The sequence below is a fragment of the Opisthocomus hoazin genome, chromosome 10 (assembly GCF_030867145.1).
Source record: "Opisthocomus hoazin isolate bOpiHoa1 chromosome 10, bOpiHoa1.hap1, whole genome shotgun sequence".
Lineage (NCBI taxonomy): Eukaryota > Metazoa > Chordata > Aves > Opisthocomiformes > Opisthocomidae > Opisthocomus > Opisthocomus hoazin.
In genome coordinates, this window is record NC_134423.1 from 15338874 (window position 1) to 15351427 (window position 12554).

General features: G+C 41.5%; 1 protein-coding gene across 8 annotated transcripts in view; it reads right to left on the reverse strand.

Moving 5' to 3' along the window:
* ENTREP2 (endosomal transmembrane epsin interactor 2) overlaps positions 1–12554 on the reverse strand; it is a 168630-nt gene that overhangs the window by 53247 nt on the left and 102829 nt on the right. For 7 of the 8 annotated variants that reach the window (XM_075431688.1, XM_075431690.1, XM_075431687.1 and 4 more), the window contains one exon: positions 5242–5352. The exons of the other annotated variant lie outside the window; for it this stretch is intronic. In XM_075431688.1, coding sequence (XP_075287803.1) covers positions 5242–5352 — 111 coding nt within the window. The remainder of the gene's footprint in view (positions 1–5241; positions 5353–12554) is intronic. 8 annotated transcript variants of the gene reach the window in all.

A 12554-nucleotide genomic window follows, 5' to 3' on the forward strand; every position in this document is an offset into this window, starting at 1 on the left:
TAATAAGCAGCTGAAAATTTGATTAAAACTAGAGCATTTATTTTGAAATGAGTAAGCGACTTAACAGTAAGTCTGGTACACCCAGTAAAGACAAAAACCGACTAAAAAAATGAAACATCACTAACAAAATTCTATCTTGTGCAGTAATAGAATATAAATTAAAATATATAAATTGCTCTACCCACACGTTAAGCATAATTTTTAGAGATTAATTTTTTGAAAAAGAAATTCATAAGACAGAAATGTTGTCTCTCATACACAGATTAATGCACAGCTTGAGTGTTTAACTGCTCTGTATACATCCTGCTCTCACTGACTTACAGCAGTATCTTGAGCTTTTGGCTGCAAGATCTACAGCCAATCATGGGGAAAAAAAATCCAATTAAATTTTCATAACAAGCCATTAAAGCTACTGGTATTTTTTGTTCATCAGTGTTGTATATTGCTAAGTTGCAGGATAAAGAGCACAAATACTAAATTCACAAATTACACATTCAAAATGTTAACATATGGTGAGCAAATTTTTTATATTCACATAAAAATGTATATTATAGAATCTACAATAAATTCCCAGTGTTTAAAGCAAAATAAGCCCCTTTTGTCTCATTCTTTTTCTTCAACTACTCTACAGGTGAAGCACTTCTGAATTTAAACTCCACAATACGATAGATACTATTATCACTTTTAAAGCCATACATTCAGCATTAATAAGTTCAACAGAAACACTACAAGTAAAACAGAATTTATTTTGAATTTGATTTTTGTACTGTACTTGGAAACATAGGAATATATTTTTGTCTGGTACAGTTACATGGAATATTAACTACATCTCAAATTCCATGTCTACAGAAGCTGGATTTTGACTCCTAGAGGTCCATTGCTGTAAAATAAATTCATATCGTAGCAGGCAATCAAAGGATTTAGAGCTCTCTGATTATGTACATCCAGTCACATACTGCAGGACTGCACAGATCTACAACACTAAAGTGAGCCATATAAGGAATTAACATAAAATATAAGCTTAGAACAAGCTGCTAAGAAACTGGTATTTTTCCTTTTTGAGTGAAAACCGGTAATAAAATAATTAAATATGTTCACCATAATAATTTACCAAATTCTGAGTCAAATCTTGCGCTTAATCACAAAGCAGTGTTGTTCACTACAGCACATCTCTCCCCGTAGGTGGTCTACAAGCACAGAACTCCAGAATTTCATCCATATGAGCACTTCAACATGGCAATAAAAGGTATCCATATGCAAGTCCCAACCTGACTGAATGCGTTTTTGAGTAAGAAAATCTAAAAAGTAAGGTCTGGGCAAAAGCAACTGCAATTTTTTGGAAACAATTATGATATGATAAACGGTCACAATGACCTTAAATTGCCCTCATCTAGTACAATACACTGTGCAAAGCTACTTAGTATTTCATTATGCTCTGAAAATTGAAACTAGCAGTTTGAACATTTATCTTCTTTTGTCAGCTCAGCGTTTCACTAGTCCAGAGGAAAATTTGCACGTTCCATTTGTAGCAGGAACAAAAAGCTCAGGAAAGTACAAATGAAATGTAACTGTTAGCCTTTTAATTTACTAGCCAACTACCCTGGCTTTGGAAAAAGTGCAAAACACTGTTTTCAGGTGACAATCTTCCATCCACCTCGAGAAACAAGCAAAGGTTTCCTTTGAATTCTGCCACAAGAGAACAAATGGGGAAGGCACCTCCTCAGAAGTTCCCTCCTATGTGGCCACCCACCAAACCTCTGAACCCTCAGACACCTGCCCAAGGGCAAAGCCTAGGAACCTTCTGCTGCCCACTGAAAGCCTTTGTTTGGTACCATGCCTGTCCCTCACTGTTGACTGGAACAAGACTAGAGAAGGCAAGACTGAGGGAAGCAGGGGGAAAATATGCAGTGAAAGAACCCAAGGCTATTTTAAACTTCAAATCAAATGTTGTCCCATGAAAATCACTGAACTTAGGATATTCTGGAACATTACACTTCCAAGTGGAAAACAACCCAAACAACTGAACATTTTTTTCAAAAAGCTGAAGGAAAAAAAAAGAGGAAAAGCAATTCTTCCTGAACCAACCTTTTTTTTCCTTCTACATTTCACCTTATCCGAAACGAATTTATTCCTTTTAATTTTCATCAGTGATCTGAGAATTCAGCTGCACAACTGCATCACCAGTTACTTCTGCAGCAGTAGTTTTCCTACTAGAGATGGTGATTCTGAGCCAAATTGAAGAAGAGATATGGGATTTATAACCAGAAGAGAGGTCACTGAAGCGAACATTTAAAAGACTGAAAAGACTTTCTGTTGACTTAGGTCTTTTTCTTGATAGTGAACATCTAACCCCTGGCTGGAGCCAGTGCTTTCTTTGTCTCTGAATGTGCTAATTAAGCAGAATTTTACTTATTTCAACTTTCCATCCCTACAATGCCATTTTGTTCATCCTCATTAACTTTAATTTCTTCCTTTTGTCCTACACCTCTATTATAGCTCGTATTAGGAGAATTTAAAATGCTCCCTTCTGCTTGGTGCAAAGGCTCATGAGGAATCCTAACACAAACACATTATCACAATACATCCCAGAACAGAGATCACATATGGCTAGGTGGTATTATTAAATGGTAAACACTGTCAACAATTTCAAACATAGACTCCAACAAGCACACACTTAATCACCGTTTTCAGTAGCTTGAGTAAGCAACTGAATTGTAGGCGTAGGGACTTTTCAGTAGGCTTTGCCGAGTAGCCCTGTTTGCTAATGGCGGCCTGAAAGGAACTGGAAAAGCAGACATACACACGAAGCAAGACCCATGCATGCAGTAAGCTGCAATGGCATCAGTGGCACTGTTCTTGCTACATGCATTCCTCTCCATCTGGGACAGGATTTGCTGTTTAAGTTCTGTTCACACAGCTTGCTGGACATCTGTCAAAACTCTGTCAGTAATGACACTGGTTACTACTGAGTCAGAGGTGAAAGACTGCACACACAAGTACCAATGGCTCCCCTCACCAAGATATACATGCACACACATTCTTTTCATTTATTACTATATCAATCAAATGTCAAAAACAGTAAGTAGTTAAGAACATGTTGGTTCTGAAATTACATATCCAACAGTACAGAAATTGTAGGGGATTTTACCAACAAATCAAACAATGAGATATTGAGAAAGGAAGAGGTAAATTAATGTGTCCCAAATTCCAGTGTTCCTTCCTCTTTTTCTTTAGGGCTTGATACTGTCCTACATGAGAGATGTGCAAGATGTCATTGCTTGAGAGTATGGAACACAATGTATCAACCAGTAGAGCTAGTTTGATGTCTGGACACTAGCCTAAAATATTAATTACAATGACGCTCCAGGTCAAAAGACAGTGTTTGAAATTTAGAGCAGATAGGTCACATAATATAGTTATATAGTTGCATCATATAGTTAGGGAAGCATTCATTTTGAGAGACTATTTATTCTTTCTTCCATGCAGATACGAAGCCATTTTTGTAAGTCTTCATAGGAAGTTCTGATATAAACACAGTCCCTCAAAGTAACTCCTAAATAGTCTTAATATCAAAGCAAAGATCTCAGAACAAATTAGTAGGACTCACTTCAAAGACCTTTCACAAAATATACCTATGACGCTACTTTTTTTTCATTAAAAAACCCAACAAACTCCACAACAAAAAAGCTATTTTGCCATAGCACTCCAAAATACAGCATGAATCTTCTAACAGCTCCAGGTTCCACCAGTTGGTTTCTCCCACTCTGCAGCACTACTCCAACTCTCCACCAAAATGAGAGCCAGGAACTTTATCAAGAGTTTCCCAGATCAAATATTTTACAGGGAAAAGCCTCTCTTCCTCTCTTTGGGTCACTGCTGGCTTTCCACGAGTCAGCTATCTGGCTCCATCCATCTGGTTCTATACAGCCTTTACCCCAATCACACCTGGAGATCACAAGCAGTATAGAAAGCTTAGCAGAATTACCTGAGCTTTTCCAGACTCCCTAACTGATGGAGCTGCAGACACACCCCTCTGAAACAGGACGGGTGACAAAACACAGGACGGAAAACAAAACACAGCCTTGAAAGCTGACCAAACAAGGTGAAGGCATGTGACAGGTCACACCCAAGTGGTTTCCTCATCTGTATTTTTCATGGGCCTTTTGCAGTATTTGCTGAAACATTTTATATTGTTTTTACTTAGTTTTATTAAATATACTCTGTGCAAATGGAAGCCTGCAGGGTTTTACTGGACAAAAACCTTGGAACTGGCTGAACAGAAGCAGTGCACAAGCATTTTGTGTGGTCTTCTGTTGGTATTAGAGAGAAAAATATCTTTTCTCTTTATCATTCAATCGATATCATGCAGTGCATACGTGCACATATTCCTAATACTTAATGAATCCTATGAACACATGCTCATACAGTTTAAAAAGCCTGATGTGGTCTAGTGACAGCCAGATTATACTAAAAAGAGCACAGATGCATATCCATAAACATTCTGCAGTCCATTTGTCATCTTACAATTTAATGTCATTTCTTTCCTGAAGCGGGGGGGGGGGGGAATGTTTTGTTATTTACTTTAAATCAGAGATTTCAGAGATGAATTTAGTTCTGTACACATCTTTGTAAGTTGAAGTCAGAAAATATGTTAGAGTTCAATGAATATGTCTATTTTCCTGAGATAAAAACATAAATATTTTAGGTATACTGCACCTTTTCATAATTTAGAGCATGTCACATCACGGTAATTTTTATTATACCGTATTTTATATTTAACACAAATACCATGCATCTGCTTTGGAAATTAAAAAAACTGACCTCATTTAGGTTGGCAAATAAAATATTAACATACACATACTAAAACATTACTATCAGTACAGTGATATATACTGGCTGTATAAGGAGCTACTGGATGAAATCGTGATACTGGTGACATCAAATGGTAGCCACAGCATTGCTTTGATGTGGCCTGTATTCCACCTATTCTGTTTAAGCATCACTAAGAACCAAGTCTTTCTAATACTGCAATTTACTTTTCGAGGTGACAAAACACTGTAAATACATTAGCACTTTAACTCTCAAACGTTTTCCAACACGATTTTTCATGTTGTAATGCCTATAGATGGCTCTACTAAGAGCATACTGTTCTGAAAATTAAAGGAATATATGTATAGAACCCAAACAAATGGAAAATAAAATCCATTGCCCTTTGTAAGAGACTTGTTTTTCATTACTCACCAACTGACATCCTTCCAGGGACTTTACCAGCTGAGCATTCTGACAAGAAAGAATGGAACCAGCCAAGTTCAGCATTACGCACACTGCAGACAGCAGCATGAAAAAGGTTATCTGGGAAAAAACCAAACAGCCTATTATTATTATTCACTGCAAGGGGCAAACAAGGGGGAAAAAAGGCATTTACACATTCAAGAACTTTCAGCCTGTCATGCGATTACATGGATGGTAATGTTTTATACATTTTAAAGAAGAAAGTAGAGTATTCTTTAATCTGACAATATCCTGAGTCTCACACTATGAGAGAAACTTCAATGAAAACTAGACTATCACCTATTTTCCTCCAGCCATTTCAGAATCATGCATGTATCTCCCATTTTTATCACATACTTTGAAAATTTAATGGGGTTTATGAACGAGCACTATTAACAAGATGTGAAAAAAGTATTTTTATAGTCAAAAGTAGTCTTAAAACAATTTAAATCCCTTTTGATGAAGATATCGGTATCTTAAACAGGAGAAGTATTTGTGAATATCATGTATCATGATGTCCTGGCTGTACAACTTGGGGGATAAAAAGGGTCAATAAAATTCTGGATATATATAACTACTTGTTTTTAAAACAACAATTACAGTTTCAGCAGCACCCTCCATATCAACTACGCACTGTGTTAAGTACTCCTTTCACCTCTTTCCTAAATACGTCAAAACAATCATTCACTTGATTGCATCAGTCTAACTGTCATTTTATTCCTTTAAACTTAAAAAACCTGGCCCAGTGTGGGCAGATAATCTCATTACGTAGGGAACTCAGTATGCAGGGAAACAGAAAGGCACAAGCAGCAAGAGGCCAAGAATAAACATGGGCTCAATATGTGGCCACCTTAAATATTCAGTGTTCACGTTGCCATATAACACTCATACTCACACCGAGTTATCTGAAATTAGTAAGGAGTTCTGTGGCATCTTTTTTCTGTATGCATGCCCATAGTTTACAATCTTTCACTGTTCTCCCAAAATGTTACCATTTACCAATGCATATGATATGAACGTTTTTGGCAACCTTAAATCCAAAATGTTTGGATTTTTTTCAGTGGTTTTTCTTTTTCAAATAAAAAAAGACCCAGGAATTTGAAGAGCTCCCTCTTCACCAACCTAAGCCTTGACAGAAAAATTCCCAATTGATACATCTAAGGTTTAAATTATATTTCCATTGCATATTTTGAAAGAAAACAGGATTTCAATTATTTTTACAATTTAACACTCCTGTACTGTGTGTATAAAAAAAAAACCACCTGTGACAAACCTGTGTCAAAGTCAAAACTTCTAGAATAAAAGACATACTGCTGCCATATAACGGGCAAATAGATAACATCTGTGTCTCCACAGATTGTCAGAATATATGTGACAGCAGAGAAACACTGATACTATGTCGCATAAAATCTGCACTAATGGATACGTTGCAGGCGCAATATTTACATACCACCTATTTTTATTATTTATTATTTTTTGTATTTTTAATCATTGTAACCTAAGAGCTTTATGCACTTACTTTTGCTAATATAGGCAAAATTTAATATACTTGATAGTGTGTGACAGTTGTTAAAACGCTGAGCTTTGTAACATATGACATATGATTTTTAACATATTTGTTCTAGTCCTTTAACTGCAAATGCATTTGAACAGTTTATGGAACTTTTACCAACAATAGGAAATGGATTTATTTTTATTTATTAGTTTTGTTTTTTATTTTTATGCGCCAGTATTTCAACTGCTAACCTTGTATTGCAAATTTTCCTGGAGTAAATCCACATTGTTGGTTATATCACATTCTTTTATGAACCACAGACATGTTCCTGGAAAATGACATCTTTAAAGAAGTCCTGATTGCCTTATAGAAAAGAGTAGCCAGGTGTGCAAATGGATATCAAAATTTGTTTGATTCAAAAAAATGTAAACATCACCTTTTTCTAACAAGTACAGTTTGCATATGAAACTTCAGCCATTTCAAAAACCATGAAAGTAACAAAAGGCAAACATCCTCTATCTTGATGTTGACTGACTTGGGTAGGCTCACAGGAAATGAAAAATACACAGCGTGACGTTAAAGCTGATGAAATTCAGTCCTTTGCTGACATATAAGTTCCATATAAAGTCATCAGAACTGTGTATAATCTTAACACCAAATCCCCTTTACAGTTCTGCTACAACACCAAGTAGTAGTTAATTCTTCATGGTCAAAGCACCTTCCTTATTCATTCAGTTGTCCCATCATTAATCCATGGCAGAACCAATGCAGCACCTGCTGCTCAAAGATCCTTCCTCAACTAACAAAGTCTACAAAGTTCTATGAAGCCTACAAAGTTCTGAAAGCTCAAAGAAAACAGAGTCCCCTATGCTGAAGGAACACCTACTGTATCAACTCTTCTCCAGCTGCCTTTCGCTAGTCATAGACCTACAGGAAAAGAAGGGTCCCGAACAGTTTTTGAAAGCTACTGCAAGCATTTTTTTGGAAAAACAAATAAACCCCCTGTAATCTCCACATTATTAACCACAGGACAAAAGTTGTGTTACAAATTTTAGTTGCCAGCTTCATATTCTTCCAAGCATCAGAACTGACAACAAGGTTTATAATCTATGTCAGGTTTATCTACCTTTAAAGTATTTTCTCCATATCATCATTCATGAATGATGAAACCTCCATTGGATTTCCAAAGTAACCTCTTCCCCCTGTCATGTGCAAAGACAAGAGAGAAGGATCCAGCACTTCGTTAAAATCATGCAACAGGCTCTTACAGTTCCTGCTGTTCCCTGTGGGTCTCAGTCTCACATTCTGTATAGAAGTTGTATTTAGAAGTGACAGCCACCAGTGACATGGTCACATATCAAACACTGAAGTAATTTTTCACGCTTGTCTTCCTCGTTTTGCTATTTTATGCCTCACTTCTCAGTGTCCTGGGCAAGGCATGACATAAGCTGGGCTGAGTATGCAGTTAGAAAGAAATACTCAGGTCCTAAGCAAGCCTTTTGCAACTACCTTACCTCTTGGAGGGCACAAAGAGGCTAATAAAAAGCAATTTAAGTATTTCCAATGTCTTCACTTAAAGCTTCTTAGATAAATACTAAAAAAGCTTTCCACTGACAGAATGGGACACACCTGTTATGCTGTTATACAACTTTTGAGGTGAAGTTCACCACCATGTTGGAAGCCAGAGCAGTAGAGATAAATGTATCTGCAACCCTTTGAAGGAATGGTCATTGTGGATTATGATGCAGAGCCAACACTACATAATTCAACACTGTAGACGCAGTTAATTACCCATTATTCATTAAATTAAGTATGTCTATTTCCACATTAAAATTTTCCTCAGAAAGTGAGCTACTGAGTGATTGCTCTGAGAGCTTGGTATGGCATACTTGCAGAAGCAGTATGAAACTATTAGGAAAGAGTATAAGATGCAGTTAACCCAGTGACCAATGGCAAGAGCTTACACTGAAAGAAACACAGAATTAAGTGTCAGACACTGAAGGGTTATTACGTCTTCATGCCACTTTAAAACTACAATACTATGTTCTTTACCTTTCTAGCTACAACACACAAACGATAAAATATCCCTAGAATTCAGGAAGATGCATTAATACCACTAATTCCAAAAGCTTTAGAGTCACCAAGAATTAGTACACAAACAAAATGTGAAGGCAACAGATCTATTAAGACATGGAGTTAGCAGAATTACAGAATCGCAGAATTACAGAATCACAGAATCACAGAATAGAAGGGGTTGGAAGGGACCTCTGTGGGTCATCTAGTCCAACCCTCCTGCCGAAGCAGGGTCACCTACAGCAGGCTGCACAGGACCTTGTCCAGGCGGGTCTTGAATATCTCCAGAGAAGGAGACTCCACAACCTCCCTGGGCAGCCTGTTCCAGTGCTCCGTCACCCTCAGAGGGAAGAAGTTCTTCCTCATGTTCAGATGGAACTTCCTGTGCTTCAGTTTGTGCCCATTGCCCCTTGTCCTGTCACTGGGCACCACTGAAAAGAGCTTGGCCCCATCCTCTTGACACCCACCCTTCAGATATTTGTAAGCATTTATTAGGTGCCCTCTCAGCCTTCTCTTCTTCAGGCTGAACAAGCCCAGCTCCCTCAGCCTCTCCTCGTAGGGGAGATGTTCCAGTCCTCTCACCTCATCATCCTTGTAGCCTTCTGCTGGACTCTCTCCAGTAGCTCTTCATCTTTCTTGAACCAGGGAGCCCAGAACTGGACACAGTACTCCAGATGAGGCCTCACCAGGGCAATGTAGAGGGGAAGGAGAACCTCCCTCAACCTGCTGGCCACACTCTTCTTCATGCACCCCAGGATTCCATTGGCTTTCTTGGCAGTCAGGGCACACTGCTGGCTCATGGTTAACCTGTCGTCCACCAGGACACCCAGGTCCCTCTCCACAGAGCTGCTCTCCAGCAGGTCCACCCCAAGCCTGTACTGGTGCATGAGGTTGTTCCTCCCCAGGTGCAGGACCCTGCATTTGCCCTTGTTGAACCTCATCAGGTTTCTCTCTGCCCAGCTTTCCAGCCTATCCAGGTCACGCTGAATAGCAGCACAGCCTTCTGGTGTATCTACCACTCCTCCCAGTTTGGTGCCATCAGCAAACTTGCTGAGGGTACACTCTAACTCTTCATCCAGGTCGTTGATGAAGAAGTTAAACAAGACTGGGCCCAGTACTGACCCCTGGGGGACACCACTTGTTACCAGCCTCCAACTAGACTCAGCGCCGCTGATGACAACCCTCTGAGTTCTGCCATTCAGCCAGTTCTCTATCCACTTCACCGACCACTCATCCAGCCCACACTTCCTCAGCTTCCCTAGGAGGATATCATGGGAAACCGTGTCGAAAGCCTTGCTGAAGTCAAGGTAGACAACATCCACGGCTCTCCCTTCGTCTACCCAGCCAGTCATGCCATCGTAGAAAGCTATTAGATTGGTCAGGCATGATTTCTCCTTGGTGAATCCATGCTGACTACTCCTGATAACCTTCTTTTCTTCCACTTGTTTGACGATGGCCTCCAGGATAAGCTGCTCCATCACCTTTCCCGGGATGGAGGTGAGGCTGACCGGCCTGTAGTTCCCTGGGTCCTCCTTCTTGCCCTTTTTGAAGATTGGAGTGACATTGGCCTTTCTCCAGTCCTTGGGCACCTCTCCTGTCCTCCAGGACCTCTCAAAGATGATGGAGAGTGGCTCAGCAATGACATCCGCCAGCTCCCTCAGCACTCGTGGGTGCATTCCATCGGGGCCCATGGATTTGTGGACGTCCAGATCGCTTAAGCGATCCCTCACGCAGTCCTCCTCGACCAATGGAAAGTCGTCCTCTTTGTAGGCTTCTTCTCTTACCTGCGGGGCCTGGGATTCCTGAGGGCCAGTCTTAGCACTGAAGACTGAAGCAAAGAACGCATTCAGTAGCTCTGCCTTCTCTGCATCCTCCGTCACCAGGACACTCGCCTCATTCAGCAGCGGCCCCACATTGTCCCTAGCCTTCCTTTTGCTGCTGATGTAGTTGAAGAAGCCCTTCTTGTTGTTTTTGACATCCCTTGACAGCTTCAATTCCAGGTGGGCCTTGGCCTTCCTCGTCGCATCCCTGCATGCTCTCACTACGTTTCTGTACTCTTCCCAAGTGACCTGCCCCTCTTTCCACATTCCATGGACCTTCCTCTTCCACCTGATCTCCGCTAGAAGCTCCTTGTTTAACCATGCAGGTCTCCTGCCTCCTTTGCTCGATTTCTTTCTCAGGGGAATGCATTGCTCCTGTGCATGGAAGAAGTGTTGTTTAAAGAGCGACCAGCACTCATGGACCCCCATGCCTTCGAGAGCCCTGGCCCACGGGATTCCTCCCAGTAGCTCCTTGAAGAGGGCAAAGTCAGCCCTCCTGAGGTCCAGGGTTTTGATCCTGCTTATCGCCCTGCTTCCTCCACGCAGGATCCTGGACTCGACCATTTCATGGTCACTGCAGCCAAGTCTACCTCCGACCTTCACATCCTCCACCAGTCCCTCCTTGTTTGTTAACACAAGGTCCAGCAGCGCGCCTTTCCTTGTTGATTCCTCCACCACTTGCATCAGAAAGCTATCATCGATGCTGTGTAGGAACCTCCTGGATTGCGCCTGCCTAACTGTATGGTCTTCCCAGCTGATGTCAGGGTGGTTGAAGTCCCCCATGAGAACCAGGGCCTGTGACTGTGAGGCTGCTTGCAGCTGCCTGTAGAAGGCCTCATCAACTTCCTCCTCCTGGTCAGGTGGCCTGTAGTACACACCCACCGTAATGTCACCCTTATGAGCCTGTCCCTTAATTCTAACCCACAAGCTTTCAACTTGTTCCTCATTTGCCCCCAGGTCAAGCTCAATGCATTCCAGTTGCTCCCTCACATATAGAACAACTCCCCCACCTCTCCTTGTTGGTCTGTCTTTCCTAAAGAGTCTGTAGCCATCTATGACAGCATGCCAGTCATGCGAGTTGTCCCACCACGTTTCTGTGATGGCGACCAAGTCGTAGCCCTCCTGCTGTATAATGGCTTCCAGCTCCTCCTGTTTATTGCCCATGCTATGTGCATTGGTGTAAACACACTTGAGCAGGGCTGTCAATCTCACCCCTGGCCCTGGCACGCCAAGCCTAATGCTCATCCCTAGTGAGCTGGGCAATATCCCCTTCCCCCTTCGAACCTAGTTTAAAGCCCTCTCAATGAGCCCCGCCAGCTCATGGCCAAGAATTCTTTTTCCCCTTTGAGACAGCTGAGTTCCACCTGTCGCCAGCAGGCCCGGTGCTGTGTACAACTCCCCATGATCAAAGAAGCCAAAATTAGACTGATGGCACCAGTCTCTGAGCCACCTGTTAACCAGGTGAGTTTTCCTGCCCCTTTCAGTGCTGTTCCCTGCCACTGATGGGATGGAGGAAAACACCACCTGCGCCCCTGATCCCTCAACCAGTCGCCCCAGTGCCCTGAAGTCCCTTTTGATGGCCTTGGGACTTCTTTCTACTATCTCGTCCCCGCCAACTTGCATTACCAAGAGGGGGTAGCAATCAGAAGGCTGCACCAGACCAGGGAGTTTCTTAGCAACATCCCTAACCCGGGCCCCAGGGAGGCAGCAGACTTCCCTGTGGGATGCGTCCGGTCGGCAGATCGGGCCCTCTGTTCCCCTCAGAAGGGAATCACCTATGACAATGACCCTCCTTTTTTTCTTAGTTGAGGCAGTTGTAATACGTGGGGCTGTCTGACTCGTTCTAGGCAACCCCTTGGATGGAGCCTCACCTTCACCCACATCCTCTGTGGCCA